Source organism: Saccopteryx leptura, chromosome 1 (genome assembly GCF_036850995.1).
Source record: "Saccopteryx leptura isolate mSacLep1 chromosome 1, mSacLep1_pri_phased_curated, whole genome shotgun sequence".
NCBI classification, from domain to species: Eukaryota; Metazoa; Chordata; class Mammalia; order Chiroptera; family Emballonuridae; genus Saccopteryx; species Saccopteryx leptura.
Genome location: NC_089503.1, coordinates 170,100,749 through 170,128,563, shown reverse-complemented (window position 1 = coordinate 170,128,563; position 27,815 = coordinate 170,100,749). Strand labels below are relative to the sequence as shown.

The following is a 27,815-nucleotide window of genomic DNA, read 5'->3' as shown; positions in this document are numbered from 1 at the left end:
TTCTTCCAACATCTGTTTTCTTATTGTGAAGCAGGGATAACTGTATCTTTACATAGAATTGTTGAGAGAGAAAAAGAAAAACTGTGTCTAAGCAACTTTATTGCTGTGGTTTGTCTATGCTCTTAGGTCAAGTTAACCTTACATGAATAAGTCACCTTTTAGGAAACTAGTATCTTTAGAAGCTTGGTTGGAGTAATTAGTATATTGAAGAATTTTATAAAGTACTCTGTATGCAGAATTTCTTAATAATACATTAAATCTTGTGAGCCTTGTTTCAATATTTAATCCCCATTAGTATTTCTGAAAGTGTTTTATTGCCCCAAATGATGCTCAAAGTATTTAATAGGCCATAAATTTGTCCATGGCTCACTATTGGGTTGAAATGACTTGTTTCTGCTCTACTTCAGTGTACAACTGTTGAATTAATGCTTCAGAGGGATAGTGTGGACGGGATCTGATATTCATTTATAAACTGTGTGAAAATAAATTTAACTTCTGCTTAGAAAACATATCATTGGAAAAAGGTTTATTTCAAATGTTACTTAGTCTTTCTTATAATTTTCTCATGGGGTTCCGAGCATTGGAGAGCTCTAGGAGGAATGGATATTTAAAAACAATTTTTTATCTCTATCCCATCAATTTATAGGTACAGTTGTACCTACTGTATCTTTTCTCTAATTAAAGATGGCACATAGCCTGGCTCATTACTTCTGCCTAATGAGCCAGGCTGCACACCACCTCTCTAATCAAAAAGGAGATAGGTACAGAATGTTCCCATGGACTTAGGATAAATCATTTTCTTTTTCCCGCTTGCTCCTTCTTCTTCTTCTTTTTTTTTAATCAAAAAATTAAGTCACTGTCCTCCATACTTTTGTCCATGCCAAGACAGTTTCATTCAGGAGGGGTAACGGCACATGGGATGATGACGAGCTGAATTGCAGGTGCCGTTGGGCAGGGCCAGGCCGGCCGGCCATGCTTTGGAGCCGTCGTGGCCTTAAGCACCATGATATCCAAGGAGAGCCTGTAGGAGAGCAAGGTGTTTGCCTGCCCCTGCTCAGGCTTAACTTGTTTCCCTGTCTCTGCACCTGGGAAGCAATGAATTTTCACGTGAGTGTTGGCTGCTGCAGACTTGTTCTTTGAGTCTCATCCATAACTAGCATAACGTCTAGAAAAATATGTTGCCAACGACAATTTCTGTTGCTGCAGGCCTTGTCTTTGCTGCCCTGAGGAAATTAATCACTGGACCAAATGAATGCTTTCCATGGAGTCTGGTATACATATTACTGGACAATGTAGACATGTAATGTATGTCTGCATATACTGTATGGATCCACAGATGTATACAAAATACACATACATGATGAATGCACATGTACATAATATAAAGATAATGCATGCAAAGTAATGTATGCAAAATACATATATATATATTATGCATACTAATGGGAAGATCTTACTTGGTCAGACTGGTTTTTAAATACAAGAATAGAAACACCTTAGACCATATCAACCAGCGCCCATTTGGAGAGCATTTTTTTCCAGCCATAGCTTTATTTCAGTCTGTCCAGTTGGGCATAAATTCTAGAGGAGTTGTGGTGGCAGAGTGTCTTGAAAAGGAGGTTCTAAAGTCATTGTAGTAACAGCTACAGCTGCCTTCCAGATTCTGGATTTAAAAATACAGAAATCACATGACTCAACACTCTAAAAAACTACTTCTGAACTCATTTACCAAGAGTTCTACTTTCCCTTTAAATATGGGGGTATCTACATTATGTATCCATGGAAGAAAATACACAGGGGAAAGAGGGTACTCACTTAATGCTCACTCCCCTTTCCCTTCCATATTTTCTGTTGTGTGTTTTATCTTAATACACCTACTTGTTTTCCATTCTGGAGTTGGAACACTACTTTTTTGTTGTTTTTGTTTTTGTTTTTGTATTTTTCCAAAGTTGGAAATGGGAAGGCAGTCAGACAGACTCCCGCATGCGCCCGACTGGGATCCACCCTGGCATGCCACCAGGGGGCGATGCTCTGCCCATCTTGGGGTGTTGCTCTGCTGCAACCAGAGCCATTCTAGTGCCTGAGGCAGAGGCCACAGAGCCATCCCCAGCACCCGGGCAAACTTTGCTCCAATGGAGCCTTGGCTGCGGGAGGGGAAGAGAGAGTCTGAGAGGAAGGAGAGGGGGAGGGATGGAGAAGCAGATGAGCGCTTCTCCTGTGTGCCCTGGCTGGGAATAGAACCCGGGACTCCTGCACGCCAGGCCGACGCTCTACCACTGAGCCAACCGGCCAGGGCTGGAACACTACTTTTAATATCTACATATGTCCCATGAGTTTCCATGTCTAACCTTAGCTGAGATTGTGCAAAAATTTTTCTGAGAGTTTTTTCAAATTAGATTTTAAAAAAGAAATAAAAAAGCATAGAAATCGATTAATTAAACCAAGTAAATGGAAAGGAAGAAGAATAGATGAATGAGGTGCATGTAGGTCCAGAGGGGATTAATTAAAGATAAAGTGGGTGTTTCAGACCATCACAGAAGAGATATCTAGCAACACTACTGGGATAGCAATCCAACTAAGTTACAGGAGTCAAGAGAGAAGAAGTTAAATGTGCACCTTCCATCCACACTAAATAAAAACTGCAGGTGCATGAAAACTTAAATGCAAAATATGTAATCCCTGAGGTCGTGGAAGAAAATGAAGGCAAATGGGTTTGTAATCCTGGCATATTAAAGACTTTTATTACCACGATACCATGGCCGGAAACACTAGAGGAAAATATTGAAATATCTGACTAAGAAACAGAATTTAAATCCCAATAGTGCCTATCATTTTGTACTTCATTTGGCAAGAAATAAAAAAAAGAGATAATACCAGCATTGAAAAGAGTTCGGGATAACCTGGCAAACTGTGAAAAGTTAAAAAATGTGAAAGCTATTTAATCTAAGAATTCTAATTCTAGGACATTATCTCAAGACTATAATTAGACGAGGCCTTAAATACGTACTCAAAAATGTTCCTCACAGAATGATTTAAAGTGGCCAATAATTGGAACCAGTTAAAAACTTCAAAGGGAATGGATTAAATAAATTACAATTCATACCTACAATGAAAAGAAGTGTGCCATTAGGGAAATGAAATATGTCTATTTGTAGAGACATGGTAACAGATTCATGATGTGTTATTAAATGAAAAAAATGCCCAAGTGTGTAGTATACTATAAGTTTAAATGCATTGAGGAAATACACATCCACTCTGGACATTGACCTCATTGTACACACACGTTGTTGTTGCGATAATAATCAGTGCCTAAGAAGCAAGGCACAAGAGATTCATAATCAGACCGGGTTGAGTTTGAATCCCATCTCTGCTTCTGAAAAGGCAAGATGTTGGTGAAAAATTGAACTTCTCGACCCAGTTTTCTAATTTGTTTACTCATTTGTAAAATGTTTTATGAAACAGTGTTCATGGTAATTGTAAGACATAAAAATAAAATATACTTGGTTCCTGTTAGCTACTTGGTCAAATTGGCTATCATAAATATAAATATGACTATTGTGCATGTTGATATTAAGTTGATTAACTTTGTGAAACAAGTATTTTAAAAGAATAGTCATGAGTGATACTTAATTTTTTGGCTCAAAAGAAAATTTTCTTAGGGTGAGGAGAGAGAAAAATGTTCAAGTAGAGAGATGATACACTAGATTTTTTTTTTTTTTTTGTATTTTTCTTGAAGCTGGAAACAGGGAGAGACAGTCGGACAGACTCCCACATGAGCCCGACCAGGATCCACCTGGCACGCCCACCAGGGGCAACGCTCTGCCCACCAGGGGGCGATGCTCTGCCCCTCCGGGGCATCGCTCTGTTGCAACCAGAGCCACTCTAGCGCCTGGGGCAGAGGCCAAGGAGCCATCCCCAGCGCCCGGGCCATCTTTGCTCCAATGGAGCCTCGGCTGCGGGAGGAGAAGAGAGAGACAGAGAGGAAGGAGGGGGGGTGGAGAAGCAGATGGGTGCTTCTCCTGTGTGCCCTGGCCGGGAATCGAACCCGGGACTTCTGCACGCCAGGCCGACGCTCTACCACTGAGCCAACCGGCCAGGGCTTAGATATTTAATTCAGCTGTATCTTGTGTAGGTAAATGCCATGAAATAATTTATCTCTCTCTAGAGGTTAGCCCTTTCTGCTATTCTCCATTGTTTCTTGAACTTCCTCCTTCTACCCAGGGTCCTTTCTCCCAGCCTGAAGAAATCCCTTTCTTTGGTTATGTGTTCATTTGCTGGGAAACAGACTTTTTCAGTTCTTGTAAAAATATATTTACCTTTGCTTTTCAACAATCTTTTCATTGACTGTAGAATTCTACATTGATAATTTCTTTTTCAGGACTTTAAAATTTTTAGTTTCTTCATTGTATTCTTGCTTTCATTGTGTCCCATAAGGAATCAGCCATCCTTCATGCCAGGGTCTCCTTGTATGCTATATGTTGTTTCCCTCCTGCTGTTTTGAAGAGTTCCTCTTTGACATGAACAGTTTGACTGTGTAGTTAGTACCTGCACACCCTGGTTGTTGTTTTTTTTATATATTGTGTTTATCTTTGTTGAGGTTGGCACTGAGTCTTGTATATGTAAGTTGATATTTTTATTACTTTTGGAAGTTCTTGGTAATTATCTCTTTAGACTTTTTTTTTTCTTTTCCAGTTCCATATTCTTTCTCTTCTTCCACTAGGATTTCCTTTCTTAACTTTTTTTTTAATTTTCCAATTATAGTTGACATACAGTATTATATTCATTTCAGGTATACAACATAGTGATTAGACATTTACATAACTTAAGAAGTGATCACATCCCTGGGCAGTTGGCTCAGTGGGTAGAGCATCAGCCTGGAGTGTGGAGATCTTGGGTTTGATCCCCAGTTAGGGCACATATGAGAGGCAACCATCTGCCTCTCCCCCTTCTTCCTTCTCTCCCTCTTCCCCTCACAGCCAGTGGCTCAGTTGGTTAGAGTATCATCAGCCCCAGACACTGAGGATAGCTCATTTGATTCAAGCATCAGCCCCAGACAGGGGTTGCCAGATAGATCCAAGTTGGGGCACATGCAAGAATCTGTCTATCTCCCCTCCTCTTACTTGAAAAAAGAAAAAAAAAGATTATCTGTTTCTTCAGTTTCAGTAGTTTGTGTCTTTCTAGGAATTTCTTCATTTTATCTAGGTTAGCATAGAGTTGTTCATAGGATTCATGCCTGTAAGGTAAAGTGTAATGTCTCTCCTTTGATTTCTGATATTAGTAATTTGAGTCTTCCCTCTTTTTTTTGGTTGGCATAGCTAAAAGTTTGTGAAAGTTATTCAACAGTTTTCCCATTTAACTAATTTTGTTGTGCCACTGGTTGTGATATGGAGATATGTTTCTTCCAGGCATTGCCTGTTTTCTGAGTAGACAACTATGAGATCTTTCTGGTATGAGTCATGTCTGTTTCCTTGGTCAATTTATATAATTTAGGCCTGTCATTACCATATGAATATTTTTCCAAAGAAGAAGCTCTTTATGAAATGTTTATTCCAATGAATCCGTTGTTAAAAAAAAATTGGCAACTAGCAAAGCACTGTGTAAATTTACTATTATGACCATGTCCTTGAAATATTTTGATATTATCCCCCCAAATCAAAATCCTCTTATTTGGAATGGATGATTTACGTTAATTCTATGTATTTAGGGACCTTTTTCTAACTTTTTTTTTGGAGCTTCCTTCAGCCATGCACTCTGTAGTAGAGAATGTGATTGTTCTATGTTCAGACACCAAAACTGAAAACTAAAGTGGTTTTAAAGGTCATCAAACCAGCCCCTTTCTTTTATAGATGATAACGTAGACTTCATTATCTCTCCACAGCAGAGCTCCCCTTTAAGTATTAGGAAGTTAATTCTAATTGATGAGCATTAACGTTTACACCTCTATTTCTACACCCTGGCCCTGACCACCATCACCTTTCCCCTGAGTGGATATTACTACCTGACTGGTGTCATGGAACACCTTGCTCCTAGATATATGTGCAGTACATTCCCTCTCCACGGGGAACACTGCGTTCTCAGTGAGGCTTCACCTGAACATCCCACCAAATAAAAATCCAGCCGTGCGGTCCAACCGCCCTAAATTTTCCATTTTTTGTAGCATGTATCATGTTCTAAGATGTTATATCAATTATTCATTTTTTGTGTTCATATAGCTTGAATGCAAGTCCCATAGAAGTAAGTGGTTTTTTGGTTTATTTAGTTTTTTTGGTGCCTGTTTCATTGACTGGTATAGCTCTGGAACTATGGAAGGACCTAGCACCAAACAGGCTCCCAGTTAACCCTTGTTGAATGAATGAATGCATTAAAGAATGAAGCCACCCTGGACATTTAATGCCATGATTCAGGCTCTGACAAAATTGCCTTATTCTTCATTTTTGCTGTTTTTCTTTTTTTTGTTGTTGTTGTTGATTTAAATTTACTTGTTCTTTTTTTTTTTTTTTTAATAATTTTATTTTTTTAATGGGGTGACATCAATAAATCAGGATACATATATTCAAAGATAACAAGTCCAGGTTATCTTGTCGTTCAATTATGTTGCATACCCACCACCCAAAGTCAGATTGTCCTCTGTCACCTTCTATCTTGTTTTCTTTGTGCCCCTCCCCACCCCCTTTCCCTCCCCCATTCCCCCCTCCCCCCCATAACCACCACACTCTTATCAATGTCTCTTAGTTTCACTATTATGTCCCACCTACATATGGAATAATACAGTTCCTGTTTTTTTCTGATTTACTTATTTCACTCCGTATAATGTTATCAAGATCCCACCATTTTGCTGTAAATGTTCCGATGTCATCATTTCTTATGGCTGAGTAGTATTCCATAGTGTATATGTGCCACATCTTCTTTATCCAGTCATCTATTGATGGGATTTTTGGTTGTTTCCATGTCCTGGCCACTGTGAACAATGCTGCTTAAAAAATGAATGGGTCAAAGAAGAAATAAGTGCATTTTTGCTGTTTTTCAATTGTATTAGATCTTTCCAAATCATGAGTGATTAATTTTCATTTGTTAGGATCTTTATTTTTTGGGTGCTTTGAGATAAAGTAGAGGGCCTATATAAAACATTTTAGACAATTTTTTACATAGAAAAGTCAAATTGGTAACATGGAATTCATATTATGAAATTTATATTTTCTCTTTGATAATTCATTATGTTAAGTGCAATAGGAAACAATGACTGTATTGGTTTACCGGGCCCCCATAAGGAAGCACCACATACTGGGGGGAGAGGGGCTGGGAGCTTGGTACAGAAATTTATTGTCTGTTCTGGGAATCAAGGTGTCAATAGGACCATGTTCTCTTTGAAACCTGCAGGAAAGATTTCTTCTTGGCCTCTAGCTAACTCCTGGCAGCTTTAGGGAATAAGTCTTCAACACAATTCAACCCAAAATAATGTCTTTTAATTCAGAGGGTATTTCTTGATGCCAGAGCATACTTTGGGCATGGTGAAAACCTTGCTGTCGCTCCATTCATCAATGGTGCTGAAAGCAGGATAGGTATTGCTCAGCTTCTCTGTGTCCCCAGCCAGCACTAATGCAAGGACTATAATTGTTTCAAGAATCTTGTTCTCTTACTTCTACCATTCTCTTCTCTGACTTGTTCAGATGGCCAATACCTTGACTCCTTTCTTTCTTCTGCTCTGTTACCTCTCATCTGGTTGCCCATTCTTGTCGACTTCAGCACTATTGGTACATTATGTCCACTCTATTATTGGAATGGTACTTTCCTATTCTCGTTATTTGATGCATCCTGCCTGAACACCCTCAACCCTGGGTACCTGCAAGCATCTGCTATCTCTCTTGGGTTGTCAGCACGTTTGGGGAAATCATTTTGCTTTTTTTAGTGCAAAGTGGCACTCTGATTTTCGATGGCCCTCAAATGACTTCTTGAGGGTCCTTGTAACTTTCCCCTGGTCAACCTCCTCACTCACCTTCTATAGCAGCCCTATGTCTGCTTCGCAGATACAAAGACTTCTTGCCTGCCTGCTTCCCACCTTCCTTTCTCCTTTATAATTTACGATATTTTCAACAGTTTACCACCTTCTGGGAACTTGACTGTGAGTTACAGAGAGAAATGAAAATAAGGCCTACTACAACTTTAGGTGTCTTGCCATGGAAATTTATTTAATATACTTTTATACTAAAAAAGCAAGAATAAACAAGTGTTTGCAGCACAGTTGAGAATGGTATAGAGCGACGGAAGTGGATAGAATCCTGTTGGGTCACAGAAGGTTTCCCATTGGAAATAGTTCAAAGCCAAGACATTAAGGGCTGGGGTGGGGCAGGAGCCTTTGAAGTAGAGGCAAAGTCAGGTACAAAACGTTGGGGTAGGGCCTGACCTGTGGTGGTGCAGTGGATAAAGCATTGATCTGGAAATGCTGAGGTCGCCAGTTCGAAACCCTGGTCTTGCCTGGTCAAGGCATATGGGAGTTGATGCTTCCTGCTCCTCCCCCCTTCTCTCTCCCTCTCGCTCTCTTCTCTAAAATGAATGAATAAAAAAATTAAACAAACAAACAAACAAAAAAACGTTGGGTTAGGGAGCGCATGGTCATTGTGGAGCATGACGCATTCAGTCCGTGGACCTGGAGCCCGGCGTCGGGAGGGAAGGGCTGAATGGGGCTGGGGCAAGAAGAAGGGTAAACACACAGTCAAGAGGCAGATCCCACTCCATTCTGGGCAGACATTAACTCTTACCTCAGAAAAAAGTCATACACTGAGGAGCTATTGTTTTTCTCAAGTTGCCTTCCCTACTCTGCAGACAAAAGCACACAATGACTTAACTGTAACCGCATCTGTTCTTCCCCTCTATTCTCTCAAAACGGACTATCTTTCCCTATGCTATCCCCACTCCCCGCTTCACTTAGCTTTGGATCTTGAGTCCAGGTCAGTTTACCACGTTATATGGACGGCGAGTTTGCCAAATGAACAATATACCGTGTTTTCTTATTTATTTAGCTAACTGTAGTTCTTAAAACAATTTGTGTTGGAAATCTGAAGAGTTGCACAGTTCCCATACAATATTTTTTGTTTGTTTTGTCTTCCCGACGCCACTTTAATAATTAGTCTGAGCTTGCCTAAGTTGCCTAATTCTGGCAGATAGGTTAGAGGAACTGTGTTTACAGAAAGGTCGGAACAAGAGGCTGCAGAGAGCACCTCCTGCAGGCTCAGGCTGCGAGGTGCCGGGAAGACGAAGACCAAGTCCAGCGGTGGCATGGTATGACAGCATAAAAGCCCTTATACTTATGAAGAAACATTTACATGTAAAATATTCTTGCTTATTTTCTAATGTATATTCTTTCTTCTAAATATAGAAAGCTAAATGTGTACACATACAAGCACATACGTGCTCACACACAGAGCCACTCTTTCTCTGCCCCTAAGTCTCCCCCTTCTTTGCTGGGTGGTCCCCTCCTGCTCCTGGGAGCAGCCTCAGACAACGGAGTGCTACGTTCACTGCACATCTTTTATTCATCAGACACATCCCTGCTCTGCTCCAGTTTCCTCCCAGACACCACAAGGAGCTGCAGAGAGAGAACTGGAATGTCCTATAAGACAAAATAAAAATGGAATAGTTAGAAAACAAACACATTTGAGGAACTTCTCATTTTGGTGAATCTGTCATTGCTCTGAATATAATAAAAAAACAACAACAATACACACTCAATTAAGGAATTGGCATTATATATTCTATCACATCCCCTCTTGTGTCCTTTAACTCTAGCTAGAATTTTACTGTTTTCAAGTTTTTCTTATTATTACCAGTGTAACCAAAAACAGAGATGGTAGTTGTCTTACTTTTTTCCCTTTCTAGCCTCTTGGACTCATCTGTTAGTAAGCCCCAATGAAATATTTGCTAAATGAACTAATAAAATAATATTCTGTAGTTGAAGGTTGATATCTACCCACATCTTGAAAAGTCACCTAATATAATGCACACTAGATTCAGAACCTGGCAGGTCTTAGGATAATTGTCACAAGGTGATGGCATGTTGAGACTGTGTTAGGATGCCGTCGATACCTGTGAATGATTCAAACTCATGAGTAGGAGGTTTTCAATTTCTCCTCCCTTACTGGAGATTTTTGTAGACCAGGTGTTAATCTGAGTTTGGAGAGGACCCAGGCTGAGGCTGTGGAGCTTGGAGGTCACACAGGTAAGGTGACAGAGTGGGGAGTCTTCCTCTCACAATGCAGATGTTCTGAAAAGTACAGTTGGAAGCAGTTGACAATCAAATTTAGGGCTGATGAGATGATGGACTTACATGATTATAAATGAGAGAGAAAATTGACCTGGGCAGAGGACTTCAGGAGAGAGATCACAGTTGGGTCAGTAGATAGATAGACAAAAGAATTCACTTTGATATCAGTCCTCCAATGTCTGTGGAGATACTTATGAACATTGTTATTTATGTGGAATTAGGGAAATAGGCATATTAGTTGCTAAGAATTTGAAAGGGCTGTGATATGTACATGATTAAAAGTCTCACTACTTTAAAAGACTGTCACTTGATTATCTGTGAGCCATGCCTTGGTAGCCTGAGACTTCTCCAATAATGTGCATGTATGTATTTTGCAGGTTCAGAACAGTTTGTTGGAAGAATGCAAGATTTTCGATTATACCAAGTGGCGCTTACGAACAGGTAAGCAGATGTGGTATTGGAAAGTTCAGGGGGTATAAAGATAAATGCAGTATTTACTTAAATAAGAAGAGCATGAGGATCAGAGCATTTTTCATCTCTGCAGCATTTGGCAAATGTCACCTAATTAATGTTTACAGTGTTTGCTCTGGCTTAGGTTATGGTTCTTATTTGCTAGAGCTGCTCAGTTGGGTTACTCCTCATAATGTGAAAGTGTTCAAGTTCTTTAAAAAGGATTTCTCAGAAGACTATATTTTTGATCAAGTTGTATTATGAAAGCTCTGACACATTTGTTAAAATGGTCTATTTGAAGTAGTTTCTGATCCTTAAGAAACTGCTATATCTCTGCCTTTTAAATTTGCTTTGTTGAATTTATGAGTACTAGATAATGTAGAACAATGAAAATGATGAATTATTTTGATACATGTGAAAGTCTCTTAAAATTGGTCTATTAGAATCAGACAAAAAGAATGAATGACTTGAAGTATTGTAATATATTTCTATTTTTAGTGAACAAATAATGATTTTGACTTGGACCAGCTTTAATGAAATATTTTCCCATCTTGAGAATGATGGGAATTTTCTTAAAGGCATGTAGCTTTTCTTTCTGTTCAGAAAAGATTCAAATGAAATTCTGCTTACAGTGCTGTCAAGTTTCTGAATTATGATTTGATGATATGAGTATATTGTTGCATGAATTAGTTGATCTTATTTACTTCTATTAAAATAAAAAAGAAGAATACTTATTTATATTTCTTTAAGGGGGGTGCAGATTAACATGGTGAATGTCCAAATGACAGGACAGGTTCTTATAAATTTGAGAAATATTGTTCAGTCGTGTGTCCATTAGCAATAGAAACACTTTTTATTTGTCTGTATAGTCTACAGATGAATGCATATGAATATGTGTGAATAAAGGGTGTTATAATACTGGAAAACACCACTGTGGTTAATTACTATCAGCCTCACTATTTTTTATGACTTTTGCCTAAAATTCTGAAGAGTGATGTTGCAGTAATTTGGGGGCAATAAAGGTCATTCTGAGGGCAAAGATTCCACAGAATAGTCACTTCTGCTTCCATTTAAAACCTAGTCTCAAATAAAAAAAAAATATATATATATATAGATAGATAGATAGATAGATAGATAGATAGATAGATAGATAGATAGATGATAGATAGATACAAATGAGATTTAAAGAAGGTGTGATTTCATGAGATTTGGTAAATGTAATAGCTCCCACTAGGGGTCTGAGAGGAGGCATCCGGTATCCCTAGTTAGACCTGGGTGACTGGTGTTGGCTGACCTAAATGTCTGGAAAGGCGATGTGTGGAAGAATGCCCATAAATAGAATGATTACTTCTGAGCTAGAACCGGTATATTGCCCTTAATGGAAAAATTAAATATATCTACCTGGAATTGGCATTCTTCTTTGGCTGTTGGCAGTGGCCATGCGATCTGAAGCCATGGCAGTGTTTTGGGAGGCCAGACTCAGCACTGATGAGTCACAGGAAACCATTGACAAATGCTCTTGGCCTCAGTCCCTTTGCTTCAAACAGCAGCAGATAAAGTTATACTTGTTTCCTTATTTCTCATGGATGAACCGGAGACCCTATCTATAACTCATTATGCCCAATATATTATTGCTCACTCCTAGCGCCCAGTTTAACAACCTAAGTGATTATTACCTTTCTTTTTATTACAGATAGGCACCGTAAAATATTATTTAAATATTTTACTAATCAGACAGAGACTGTGCATCCTTCATACTAAAAATGCTAATGCTTAAGAATTGAATGTTTATATATACACACACACACACACACACACACACACACACACACACAGCATGTTCGTAAATTCATAGTGCACTTTTGACCGGTCACAGGAAAGCAACAAAAGATGATAGAAATGTGAAATCTGCACCAAATAAAAGGAAAACCCTCCCAGTTTCTGCAGGATGATGTGGCAGCATGTGTGCATGCGCAGATGATGATGTAACACCGTGTATACAGCAGAGCAGCCCACGGCCATGCCAGTCGAGATGTGGACAGTACAGAGGAAAGTTCAGTGTGTTCTGTGGTTCACTAAATTAGAATCCATGACCAAAGTGCAACATGAATATCGGTGTGTTTATAACAAAGCACCACCACATAGGAATAACATAACTCGGTGGGATAAGCAGTTGAAGGAAACCGGCAGTTTGGTGGAGAAACCCCGTCCTGGTAGGCCTTCAGTCAGTGATGACTCTGTAGAGGCTATACAGGATAGCTACCTAAGGAGCCCTAAAAAATCTGTGGGTGAGCCCACATCAAACTGCACTGAAAGGTATGAAACTGGGAGAGTTTTCCTTTTATTTGATGCAGATTTCACATTTCTATCGTCTTTTGTTGCTTTCCTGTGCCCAGTCAAAAGTACACCATGACTTTAGGGACACACTGTATATATAAAATGAGAGCGTGTTTTATTTTATGAGACTTAGTGTGTTTATGGGGCCAGGAATGGATTTGGTTTTATGTTCTGTGTAAAAAATTATGAGTACTAAGTAGATTCTAATGAGAACATTAAATTATTGACACTCATCTGCAACAACTCCTAGAAGTCCTATCACTGTTTGAGGAGTTTGTCCTCACCTTCTGCTTCTTGTTACCCACAGAGAGATTCTGGCTATCTTCTCAGGACATCTGCTTAAATTGCATGTTCAGTCCCATTGCCGCTGCCCAGGCGGCCACCCTCGGGTCCATCCGCTGGAGCAGCGGTACTGCATTCCTAACGGCGTAGGAGACACAACCAGTGATAGGCTGTTACGGCTGCACCCGGAAGCCCATCCTCTGTCCTTTGTCAATGACAATGATATTGGCACTTCGTGGGTATCACGTGTATTTACAAACATCACCCAGCTCGATCAAGGAGTGACTATTTCAATAGATTTGGAAAATGGACAGTACCAGGTAATCTGGAACTATTCAGTTGTATATTCATTTGCTGTGGGTATTGCAACAGATGACCATGGATGTAGGGCTTGAAAGAACAGTCTTTTTATTCTCTCATGGTTCTGAAGATCAGGAGGACGGAATCGAAGTGTTGGGCCATGCTCCTTCCCAAGGCTGGAAGGGAGACTCCTTCCCGCCTGTCCCAGCTTCTGGGGGCTCCTGGTGTCACTTGGTTGAGAGAATGACTCTGGTCTCTGCGTCCATATCCTGTGGCTGCCTTCATCGTCTGTCAGCTCTTCCTCCTCTGCCTCTTGTGAGGACAGTCCTGTATTCAGAAGAATCTCATACTGAGATCCTCAACTTAGTTACATCTTCAAGGACCCTATTTCCAAATAAGGTCACATTCACAGGTACCAGGAGTTAGAACTGGACATCTATTTGGGGGCACAATTCAATCTACTGCAAAGGAAAAACTAAATTAGGCTGTTAAAAATTACCTCACTAGAGTAGTATATTATAAATTACAAAAGAAAAATGTCTAAAAGGTGTGCAGGTCCTAATTTTTTAGAAATTTGTATCAAAATCAGACAAAATAGTGAAGCATTCTTTAATATCAAGTAATGCAAATGAGCAAAAATAGGTGTTTATTTTAAGTAACTACTTAAGGCAACATATAACAATTGTTTCATGGAAGTTGTGTTCTCTTGCCATGTCTTGTAATCAAACTTACTATTGACTTCCACTTTAGTTTATACAATCATTGAGAAGAGGCACAGATACATAATGATAAGTTGTGTTGCTTTTAGTATAGAACTATTAGAGTTTTGGATGGCTAATCAACACTTGATAGTTAGCATTATAAGGAAGTAAGGCATTGTATTGGAATCCAACAATTCTACAGTTTGATATATACTCATAGGTTAAACCAACAACTTCAATTTCAGTAATTCACTTCTTTTTTTTTCTTAAGTGAGGCAGAGAGACAGACTCCCATATGTGCCCTGACCAGGATCCACCCAACATGCCACCTATAGGGCGATGCTCTGCCCACCTGGGGCTGCTGCTCAGTTGCTCCACAACCAAGTTGTTTTAGCGCCTGAGGTGAGGCTATAGAGCCATCCTCAGCACCTGGAGCCAACTTGCTCCAACCATGGCTGCAGGAGGGGAAGAGAGATAAAAGAGAAAGTAAGAAGAGGGGGAGGGGTGAAGAAGCAGATGGCCGCTTCTCCCGTGTGCCCTGACTGGGAATTGAATCTGGGACATCTATAAGCCAGAACAATGCTCTATCACTGAGCCAACTGGCCAGGGCCAATAATTAACTTCTTTATTTTCAGGTGTTTTATATCGTCATCCAGTTCTCCAGTCCACAGCCAACAGCAGTAAGGATTCAGAGAAGGAAGGAAGACAGCCTTGGTTGGGAAGATTGGCAATATTTTGCTAGAAATTGCAGTGTCTTTGGAATGAGAAACAATGGAGAGTTGAAACAATCTGACTCTGTCAACTGTCTTCAGCTTGCCAAGTATGAATATTTTTGAAACAATTTCTTTGATGATATTTAAGAGTTAATTTTAATAGACTATGGGAAAGTAATAATTTACAAGTAAACTAACTTGATAGGCTAGGAGAGACCCACAGGTTGAGAACCGCTGCTATAAAGACTTTAAGGTATCTTTTGCATGCTTTATAATCTGACTTTCAGATTGCTTAGAAAGTTACCCATCTATATTAATAGACTTTTTATTGTTCTTAAGGAAATGTTATCTTCTATTTTTCTGTAATGATCTTAGATTGTTTACATATGAATTATATAGATTGTTTTTCCCAGAATGAAGAATTTAAGTTGTTATGAATAAGGTGTTCTGATTTGTTTTCTCAAAAAATGTGAACAGCTTCTCATGATTTCAACATTCTCTCATCAACAGTGTTACTCCGTATTCTCACGGTAATGTTACATTTAGTGTCCTGACACCTGGACCAAATCACCGCCCTGGATACAATGATTTCTATAATACCCAGTCTCTTCAAGAGTTTGTAAAAGCCACACAAATAAGACTCCATTTCCAGGGACAGTACTATACAACCAAGTCTTCTGTCAGCCTCAGACACAGATATTACGCAGTCAACGAAATTACTGTCACTGGGAGGTAGGGTTTTGATTGCGTTGTGCATTTCACTATGAATTGTGTTTAAGATTTTTGTCATACTTCTTTAAAAGTATATCAGCTAAGATCTTTAGGGCAAGCCCAATTCCACACATCAGGTATTACAGTGGTTTCCTACTCTAAGATTTTTTTGCAGGGGGAGGGGTTTGTGAGTCATTTCTGTCTATACAATTTCATTATTCTAGAATCAATTGTCAAAACTATTGGATTTCAATGTTATAATAACCTGGATCTTACTTAGGAAAAATAATTTATCAAGTGTTTTGATTGGTTGGTTCTGGAATGTAATGGTCAAGTATTCTTGAAACAAAGAGAAGAAGCTTGATTTAGAGTTACAACGGCAGTATCAGCTAGTTTGGAAGTACTGGCTTGGTCTCCCTGGGTTCACAATTCACAAGTTTATGAAGAATATTTGTTTTCCTTTAAAAGAAATATCTAATATGCTTTAAGTAACTTATCTGATCATAGCTGAAGAGATCATGCTATTTAAATAAATGGATAGCTGAAGTGATCCTAGGCAGCATACCCTCTCACCTGAAAATGGTACATATACAGACTCCATTTAGACTTGCGTTATGCCAGAAGAATGATATACTTTAAAAAAATCTTTCAAACCAGACCAGAATACTGGTATATCAGCATTATTTGTTAAATTAAAGCATGATGGGGGAAATATACTATTACATAATTACCATCTAATTTTGGGAAAGAATCACAGCTTGTTAACTTCAATCTTCAGTTTACTCTAAGCTATGAACTCTTAACTCTTAAGTTGTGAATAGTTCTATAAAATGTCTTCCCTCTTGGCAAGTTTGCCTATGGTAGATATAGATGTAAACAAGCCAGGTAGGCTTGAAAATGACCCTCACCATCATTTTGTGGTTTGGATATTGATGACACTGCCTTCAATCCTTCAGGGTTAATTAAAACTTTCCATGAATATCTACATGATGAAAGAGAAATTGATTTTTCTGCTGATTAGCATATACACCTCCCTTGCTGAATTCACAGAGTAGATACATACCTAGGCCCTTATATGTATTCGCAGTTGAGCTGATGTTTCTTAGTGGCTGTCTGATTGATGCTCATGTTCCCAGATGTCAGTGCTCCGGTCATGCTGATCACTGTGACATGACAAGCCAACCCTACCGATGCATCTGTTCTCAGGAAAGCTTCACCAAAGGGCTTCATGTGAGTTCCCTGTTTTATGTGTGAAAATCTCAAAAACATGGCAGGGAGTGTGTGTGTGTGTGAGAAAATCATGAATATACATTTGTTAAACTTAATTTTTGGTCTGTCTTCTGGGTATGAAGGAAAATTAGTAAGGACTTAAAATGCCAGTTATTTCAAGGGAAAAAAAGCCATCAATGTTGAAAGTTTCATTTCTAAAAATAAACTGGAAAAATAACTAGTAAAATTAAATCCAGAGGTTTCTTCTTTTTTCCTTTTGTTTCATCAGCAGAATCATAGTTCATAAAACAACTAGTATTTTAATGCATCTGGATAAGTGGTCCTAAAAACAGGTACATAGGTCTGAATCCAACAATTTCTATATAGAAAGGTTTCTGTATAAGAAAGTCTTTAGATGCAGAAATATTTTTATGTATTTGTACCAATCATAAAGTTTAATTTATTGCTGACCTAAATTATTTTAAATAATTAATTTGAAAATCTGATATCATAATGTAACAGTTATGATAGGAATTATTGTTGAAATATAAATTTAACTGCAGCTTAAGGAAAAAGAAGCAAATGGAGAAAAAAATTGAGAGTGATTTGTTGATAGGAATATCCAACATCAGCATCACTAACAGCTAATATGAGAGGATGCAGCAGCAGCAACAATCATACCAGTAATAAAAATAAGTAGTAAGGAGTCTTCAGTACATGGTTTGAGGCAATGGGCTGCCAATTTGTATGAAAATAAAGTTAGAGCTTCACCTCATGGCAAGTGCAGAAATCTAGGTGGTTTAACAATCTAAATGGAAAAATAACTACATTTATTAAAATAAAGCTTAGGACATTATTTCCAAATCTAAACCTGGGAGCTTTTATAAGTAAAACATGAAATACAAATAGAACCAAGAAATAGCAGGAACCATGAAGGAAATTATTGACATATTCTGCTATATAAATATTTAAAATTCTACGCAGGGTGAAGGCTAACATAACCACTCTCCTGTAAGTGATGGGCTGATAGAGAATATCATATCACCTCACACCTGTGAGAATGGCTATCATAAATAAATTAACAAAAACAAGTATTGACCAGGAATTGGAGAAAAGGGAACCCTCACTCACTATTGGTGGGATTGTAAATGGTGCAAAGATGATTGAAAACAGAATGGAGGTTTCTCAAAGAATTACAAATAGAGCTACCATATGATTCAGTAATTTCAATTTGGGGGTATTTATCTGCAGACATACAAAACACTATTTTGGAAAGATATATGCACCCCTGTATTAATTGCAGCGTTACTCAGAGTGGGTAAGACATGGAAGCAACCTGAGTGTCCTTCACTAGATGGATGGATGAAGCTCTGGTACATGCACACAATGGACATGACGCGCCATGTTGAGGAATGAAATCTTGCCATTTGTGACAACATGGAGGGACCTAAAGCATATTTTGCTAAGTGAAATAATTCATAGATAGACAAACATTATATGATTTTATTTATATTTGGAATAAAAATAAAGTAAATAAACAAACAAAACAGAAACATACTTATAGATACTGAGAACAAATTGATGATTACCAGTTGGGAGTGGGGGTAAGGAGGAATGGGTTTAAAAAAGAGAAGGGATTAAAAATACCAATAACCATTTATAAAAGTAATCACAGGATGTAAAATGCAGCACAGGGACCATAGTCAATAATTTTGTGATAATTGTGTATAGTGTCAATAAGTATAAGACTTTGTATGTTATATGTCTAAGTACTATATATGTTGCACACTTGAGACTTATATTGTATGTTAAGTGTAATTAAACTAAGTGTTCAACCTGGCTAATAATTTGATAGGATATGTTGTTTTCTGAGCTGGTTTTGTTTTGACCAGTTAGGTCCCACCAACCCTCACCCCTCCTCTCTTCCTCTTGGTGTCCATCCCATTTTCTTCTCTTCTCTTTCTTTTTAACTGCTCATATTTAAGTGATTAATATTTTATGAGTCTTAGATGATTTCATGCTTCCCCTTAAAAATAGAGCCATTAAATGAAGCAAAGCTCATGATTGGCTTTAGAAGTCATGTTGAGATTTTCAGACTTGGTCTCAGGTGGTGACTGTTAGATTATAAACTAGTGAAATAATTAAGTATAATTTAGATGGAGAATACATTTTAATGCTTTTTATTTAGACATTAAATGCCTGTCTTTGTAAAATAAAAAAAGTTGGGTTTTTTTGGTCATTTACCTGTTTGACATATTTTGATAATTTATGTATTTAGCCATAAATATAAAAGCAACAAATATCTTTCACTGTAGCAAAATTTGGCAAATGCAGCTGAAGGGGAAAAGTCAATAGGCTGTTAAGTTGAATGATTTCTCAGTCCTCTATTTTCAACAAGATGTTGAAAATGAAAAATGATTTTATAAAACATTCATAAGTGCGGCCTTCTCTTTGTGTTATCATTCAAAGTATTTTAATATATGTGGGACTTAATGTATCTGAAAAAGTTGTCTTACAATAGTTAGAAAATACTCTTATTCAAGTGTTTTTCACATTGTCCTTCTTAAAATAATGTTTGAAGATAAGCCATTCATTTCCTATTGAAAACAGTGGACCAATGTTCTTTTTAAAGATCTGGGCATAATCCAAACAAAATGTCTTCAATTTCACAGTATTATGCTAACCATTAATAATATTACTCAATAAACAGGGCTTTTGTGAATTACATTACAGCCATTTGGCAAACAGACAAAAACGTAAGCCTTGAGGATATGCCAGTTCTTGGCAATTGTCAGCCCTGTGAAAAAGTGTTTTTAACAGAAATGAAAATGAATGAAGTTGGGGGAAAGCAATAGAGTGATGAATTCAGAAGCCAGTTCCAATTATATGTAGCCATTTTAAGGAATTTTCTCTATGGAATATTCTTTAGTTTTTAAAGTTGATGTCACGAACTGGTGGCCCATGGGTAGGAAGTGTTTGTACAGTTTTTTCATTAAATTTTTGAAAAAGAGTTTTCACCATTTTATTTTTTCAAAAATCTTTGGCTTCTCTTAATCAAAAAATAGTCTGACCTTATGTCCATGATCCCCCATGGTGACAATTGGCTAACTCAGGGTAGCACATACCCTCTTTAGAGCAGTATCACTATTCAGTTTGGTACTATATTCACTGCTACCCATAGTAGTAACCTCATTTATGTTAACTACCTGTTCTTCAGAGACATTTGATCTTGCGAATCTTTACAAGCAAAACTTAGTAAGAAATTGAAATTTATAGGAGTAACTAGAACACTGGGTTAATTATTCTGAGATTAGTAAAACCAACTGTCTATTTCATAGCTTCTTTAGTAAATCTTATTGCTTCTGTTATTTATAAAATTTAAAAAAATACAACTAACAAATAGCTAAAAAAAATATTTAAAATATCTATTATCAAAGACCTCTCTGATCCTGAGATGAACTTTAAACCACCCATATTTTTTTCTAGTACTTTCTTTGAGGCCTTGATTTTAATGTATGATGCATACTATAAATAATAATAGCAGATTTTATTACTAGAGAATAATTTTAGAGTGTTTGTGCCATTCTTTTCCCAGAAATTACAGGAGAAGTGAATAATTAACATACTAGTTCCATTTTAGGATTAATTTAGGGCAAAACAAATCACCAAAACACTAGATATTATTTAGTAACTTTTAAGCAGAGTGGACTATTTCAAAGTACAATTCAGGATTATATGGTTGAGTTTGTATGAATCATTTGATAAAAAACATGCTCTTTTTATGTGGTTAAATTTAATATTTTTGATAACCCATCACTGTTACTTACTTGTATATGTATTTTAGAATTTAAGTAAACTTTTTATTTTGCAAGAATTGTAAATTTATATTCAGTTGTAAGAAAAAATACAAAAGAGATTTCTTTTACCCTTTGCCCGGTTCGGCCCATGGTAATATCTTGTAAAGCGACTTTGTAAATAAACTTTCCTGAACATGATTTGCATACAGTAAAATGCATCTATTTGAAATGTATAGTTTGATGAGTTTTAGTAAATGTATGATCTTGTGTAATCACCATCCAAATAAAGACATAGGACATTCCTCTTTCCTCAGACATTCTCCTCTTCTCCTTGACAATCATTGCTTCTCTTCTCTCCTTGATTCAGGGAAACCAGAAGTCTACTTTCCATTGCTGTCGGTAGCTCTGCCTGTTATAAACTTGCATATCATGGAATTATTCAGTCTGTATTCTTTTCATGCATAGGCTTCTAAATCCCTCCCTCTACTTCCCTTGCTCTTTTTTTTTAGCTCATTTCGTAACTAGTGGCGCTAGTAGCATTATTGCAGTATGGCACCTCTGGTCCACCTGCTCAGGAAGTCCATTATAACCACCTAAAAGTGTGCTTGAAACTCATAGATAGCACACCTAGGAAGTGGAGGTGTGGATGTTTATGGCACCTGTCCACAAGCATGGTTGCATGAGTACACTACAGCTACTCTTTTGTCTTATGCTTTCTCTACCTGTTCTAGAGTTCAGGTGTTGATAGAACCTAGCTTGAAGAGAAGTGTTACCAGTTGAAGCTTGCAACCTTAGGGTTTTCCATTTTCTTTTAATAGCTGCCTTCACCTTTCAGGGGCTCCAGGCCAAGAGTGATGCAATGACTGCTGCCCTAGCCAAGCGCTGGCACATTGTTGGCCACTTAGTTATTCTTTCATCATCCCGTGACATCATTACCTGCAAGGGTGGCCAAGCATTTGCAGAGCGATTTATTAGTAACCATGAATACTCCTCTTATTCTTTGGCTCTGACTTGTGACCCTTTTATAACATTTATCATGGCTTTTATGAATTAACTACAATTGCACTATCAATATGCAATTTTGTTAGTATTATAAATAGTTGAGCCAGCTTAAAACATTTTATATAATAAGCCTCCCTACCATTCACTAATTTGATGGTGGAACATCACACCACACAATGCTTATTATATAAATGAATAGTTCCCGTTATTTTTAAAGAGTATGTTCCTTCAGAGCAGTAGAGTCTAGAAGTATGAGTCATCATGACTAACGTGTCATATTTTTACTACACATCAAGGTTTATCACTGTGTTTTCTCTTTGCTCACAGAGAGATTTTACTCTAAATATATTTCATTTTATAATTTTTTGTAACATTGGCAAATTCGTTTTTATTAACAATCATTCAGGCAGTTCACAGTGTATAGTCTGCATTAGATGTACAGTTACTGAGTCCAGGTCACCATTTCATTTTCTCTCTGACACATGGTGATATTATTAATCTTTGAAAAACACTTGCACTCGTAATTTCCCTGAGATGAATATGTGCATAAATGCATTTAAAATATTCAGTTAAAATATGAAAAAGAGGTTAAGAACATGGGGATGTAATGAGACAGATTATAGAAGAAGCAAGTAGAATAATGAAAAAATTAAAAATGATATTTAAAGGGATAAGGGTGAAGGATTTTCCAAAGTTGAGGAATAGCATGATTCTTTGGAATTCTAAGTAGACTGAGAAAATAATAAATAAATATATAGATAAGATACAGTAAGTAATTCTGCTGATCACCAAAGACCAAGAGTAGATTCTAAAAATCGCCAGAGAAAAAGACAAATGGTTTAGAGGCATGAATTTTTCAGAAACCGTGACATGAGATGTTTCAAGCCACAATGGAAGGCAGAAGACAGTGAAATATTACCTTTGAAGTATAGAAAGAAAGTAACCAACCAACCTAGAATATTTTATTTGTAGCTAGACTATCAGTTAATAGCATAGGAGAAAAAAATTAGCTTTTAGTCTAACAATACTTTACCAACTTTAATACCAGTAGGCTCTCACTAAAGTATTTTTAAAGGATATATATAGTTCAGGAATAAATATATCGATCCCAGAAAAAAGACCTGATGTGCAAGAAGGAATTGTGAGCAGATCAGCCAGGAAATATTGAAGCTGTGTTAAACAATATTATTTAATACTAACAAATAGACTATTAATAATGTTATGTATAAGGAGAGTATAAAATAGCAAGGTAACACTCCTGTGGACATTAATAATTGAATTAAATAGAAGGAGAACACCCAACTGCAGCCCCTCTAGGCATCCTGTCACACCTTCATATAAAAACTGAGATGTAACCATTTGATGGTGGATCTTCCCCTCCACCATACCTTACAGTCAGATAACTAGAGGCCTATTTTTCCAGAGATCCTTTTACCCAGTACAGTATGTTCAGCTTTCAAGATAAAACAACAACAGAAACAAAAATACTAAAGGCATATGAAAAGACAAAAAGTACAGTTTAAAAAGACAGAGCAAACATAAGACCCAGACTCAGATACAGCAGGGCTGTAGGACTTACCAGACTGGGTAATTACTAAAACTATGGTTAACACACTGTGGCTTCTAATGAGAAAAATAAAGAATGCACCAGAACAGATGGACGATGTTAGCAGAGAACAAATTCTAAAAAGGAATTGTAAAGACATACTCCAGATCAAAGACACTGTAGCAGAAATTAAGAAAGGCATGAAACTAGAAATCAATAACAGGAAAAAACTGGGAAAAACACAAAAATGTGGGGACTTAACAATGTGGAGACCAAACAACATGCTACTAAACAATCAATGGCTCAGAGATGAAATCGAACAGGAAATCAAAAGCTACCTTGAGACAAATAAGAATGAAAACAATTTATCAAAATGTATGGGATGCAGAAAATCAGTTCTATGAGAAAGTTTATAGTTATGCATTCCTAGCTCAACAAACAAACAAAAAACAAATAAACAATCTATTCCTATAGGAACTAGAAAAATGAGAATAAACAAAAGCCCAAGTGATCAGAAGGAAGAAAATTATTGAGATAATAATTTTAAACTAATAGGATCAATTAAACTAAGAGATGGTTCTTTGGAAAGATAAACAAAAGTGACAAACCTTTGGCAAACATCAAGAAAAAAAAGAACACAAAACAAATCATAAATAAAAGAGAAGTTACAGCCAAATACAAAGAATTATTTAATAACATTATTAAAATTATATGCCAACAAATTTGACAATCTAGGAGGAATGGACAAATATCTAGAAGCATGTAACCTTTCAAGACTGAATCAGGAAGAAATAGAAAACCTAAACAGACTGATACTAGCAATAAAAGTGAAGCAGTAATCAAGAAACTAACAAAAACCATCCCAGAATGACAGCTTCACAGATGAATTTTACCAAACATTTAAAGAATTAACATTCTTAAACTATTTCAAAAAATTGAAGAGGAAGGAATACTTCCAAAGTCAACCCTGCAAAACCAGCAGTAGTCTGATATCAAAACCAGTCAAGACACTACAAAAATAAAATTAAAAAAAGGGAAGAAAATTACAGGTCAACATTCTTGAAATCGCAAAACTTCTCAACAGAAGATTAGCAAAACATATTCAACAATACATTAGAAAGATTATACACCATGTGAAAACATTTGCAGTTCTACTAGTGATCAGTAATTAAAACTATAACATTGTATGCCCGTGAGCTAGGCAAAGAATTTTTTTTTTAAATCTGAACATTTCAGTTGCTGACAAGGATGTGGAGTATTGAGGACTCATGCACCACTGATGGGAAGGTCCCACAACTGTGGGAAAACAATTTGTAGATATTTAAATGGAATACTTACAGCATGGGTATGAATGAATAGAGCTACTACATCAACATGAATAGACTTCTCAAACAACCGAGTGCCAAAACCTTGTTATAGAATAAAACATACAGTATACCTTTTATGTAAAATTTAAAAACATGCAAAAATAACACTGATACTAAGTAATCTGTCAACATAAAGTGTAAATATCAAGAAATGTTTGTAAATATGACTACATTCAGATGTTACTGGTGAGCTGGAGCGCATATGGCCATGTTTTGTTTTCAAAGACAGATGGTGGGTAAAAGAGAGTTGTTTGCTTTTGTAATATTTCTACCCTTCGCGATCTTAAACATTACAATATAATTTTGCAAACATAGAATAAGATTTATTAATCTATTAGGCCTGTATCACTGATGTTAAGTGTTCGTTCAAGATACAGTGGAGGTGATGCTACATTACTGCGTATCTTTACAGCTCTAATGTGAAGACTGATCATTTGCTATATTCATGCAACGAATATTTATGAAATGCCTTCTGTGTTGGGAGCATTTTTCCAGAGTACAGCCGTAACATCTTGATTACAGAGGCAACTATTTGAAAATATTGAAGGACTTTCATTTGCGAAAATCAAAAAGATTCCTTGGCAGACACTAATTACTATAATAGATGGAGATGACTTTAGTGCAAACAGATTATGCAAGCTGACAATTTGTAATTAACAAATAATATAAATATCATCGATGCTTTTGATCTTAAGAGGAAAATTTTAACGTATCTATATGGATGCAAGGATTTTTAAAAATTTATTAATCTAGTACTCAGGTCTAATACTAGGCAATGTTTCCAGTATAAAATGGATTTTATGGGATTTCAGGTATCTAGTACTCAGGTCTAATATTAGGCAATGTTTCCAGTATAAAATAGATTTTATGGGATTTCAGGTAAAGATGGCTGAGGAGATAAACACTGGGCTCACCTCCTCGCATATAGTAATATAGACTAACTGATATTGAGAACAACCTAAGACTAGCTGAAGAGAAGTCCTGTCACCAAGGATAGAAAAAAGAAGTCATGTGGAGACTGGCGGGGGGTGAGGATGTGGGATGGGCAGATGCCACCCCAGTAGGTATGGCGATTAAAAATCAGCAGGAATATCCCAGCTATGCAGGTCCCCAATGAGGGACAAGGGGTTCCTGCTCCACACTGGGGTACACAGCCTGGGGCACAAGTGCCAGGAGCAGGAGCCCCCTGCCATCTGGCTATGGAAACCAGTGGAGGCTGTGTCTGAGTGAGGGGAGGGCCACTGGAGGCCCAGCTTTCCTTCTGGGGGGCCCACGCATGGACTCCCTTTTCCACAGAGTCACTCTGAGCCAGTGTTTTCCAACCCTTTGCACTCAGGGTCCAGTGAAAGTAGGAGGATTATTTCAGGGCCAGCTAAGGCAGAAATCACCCTGAGCATAAGTGAATTCCTATGTATCACTGGGTCTGTAAGCTTCATACGACGTCAGGGTGGTTCACTCTTTCATGGACCTGTATGAAATTTCTGGTGGACCGGCTCATGATGCCCTTATTCCTTCGTTGAACTCTCCTTCTTCTCAACTGTTAGGCCCCAGTGGGCACCATAGGTGAGCTCTCCTCTTAACCTAGCCATTTGCTCTTCCTTGGTGATTGCCTGAAACCCACCCCATTCAGCTCATCCACTTAGCTCAGAGCAACCTGACTCCACTTGTACTGTGCACTTTTTCTAGAATCTCTCAAAGATCCACAAACCCCAAACTAGCAGCCACTGGCCTAGGTGTGTCTTCCATCTCTTACTAAGCAGACCCTGGCACAAGTGGTGATTGGCCTCATCTTGCATTGTAACCCCCATTAGGTGATTCCAAGACTGGAGTAAAATGCAGCGGTCTTGTCCTGGAATATAGCTTCAACTAAGTGGCCACAAGCCCAGCAGAAGTGGAGGCTGGCCTCACTTGTCCTCACCAGAGTGGTCTAAGCTCTGCACAAAGGGCCGCCAGTCTTGGTTTATAGCTTAGCTTCTCCCAAATACCTCCAGGCCAGCCCAAGTAGCACCGACCGAAGATAAGTCTGTGGCTCCTCCCAGACATCCTCAAGCTCAGCATGAGAGCAAGCAGACCTGCACCTGTACTAGGGCCCTCCCAAGAGGCTCTGGACCTGACACACCAGGTGGTCAGCTTCAGACAGCACCGTGACATAGCCCCACCACCTCTACAGATGACACACTGGAAGGGGGGGGTCGTGGCTGGCACAAGAGCATGACTAACAGGGCTGCCCTATGGGCCAGCCCCCACATGACGGCTCCTCCAGTGCAGCCATGGCCAGCCCTCACAGCTAGTCAGTCAGATGGTCAGCCCCCCCAGGTGGGCCCGACAGTCTATGCATGTAAAGTGTTCATGACCATTGTATTGCCAGCAATATATGATCAGCATTGTCCAGTAATATTAGTTGTTATTCAATTTATCTTATTAATTTTAACACCTAGAGAGCAGGGTACGTACATACTTTCTGTGGACCCTTTAATCATATGAGAGTTTCTAGCCAGCGGAAAGATAATTACTGAGAAAGAAAGACATGTCATTGAAGGCTACATTCATGAGCATTTCTGTTTTCTCAACTGCAGAGCTTGATAGTTGTTTTGCATTTGCTAATTGAGACTACATAGTAATACATTGGTGAAAATATTCAGGAAAATATTGTATTTACCTTTAAACTTTTAATGTTACTGTTCAGTTAGGTGCTAGACACATGAAGGTACGATCCTGTAACATGTCATAAATGTAAATATTCTATTAGGTCATTAATTCATGCATTCATAAACCATATATTGATCACCTATCATGTGTAAAGCACTAAGTAATTTTTTGCCTAGATTCTCATTGCAGTTGGGAGTTTTGCTTCCACCTCCCCCCACCCCCAATCTATCACTGATAATAAATTATCTAGTTTGTCTAACAATACCTTTGTGATTGGAGCAAGAGAGCCACATCGGGAAAACTTCTCCTGGAATAAATATTGATAATTACATGAGTACACGGAAGTTTTTGAGTTTATAAAGATGATTTCTCCACCTGGAACACAAAAGAAATTACCCTCAAATGGCATATTTGAATAACAATTGAACCTCTGCATCCAAAGGGAAGAGGAAGCCCATGAACAGAGCCTGAGGACAATTATTATTATTAGAGA

The 27,815-nt window shown here is 37.8% G+C and overlaps 1 protein-coding gene across 1 annotated transcript in view; it reads left to right on the top strand.

The window, feature by feature from the left end:
* The window catches only part of USH2A (usherin), a 538,690-nt gene that overhangs the window by 40,300 nt on the left and 470,575 nt on the right, over positions 1-27,815 (top strand). Inside the window, exons 5-9 of the mRNA XM_066379924.1 lie at positions 10,636-10,699; positions 13,353-13,647; positions 14,964-15,148; positions 15,552-15,773; positions 16,889-16,982. Coding sequence (XP_066236021.1) covers positions 10,636-10,699; positions 13,353-13,647; positions 14,964-15,148; positions 15,552-15,773; positions 16,889-16,982 — 860 coding nt within the window. The remainder of the gene's footprint in view (positions 1-10,635; positions 10,700-13,352; positions 13,648-14,963; positions 15,149-15,551; positions 15,774-16,888; positions 16,983-27,815) is intronic.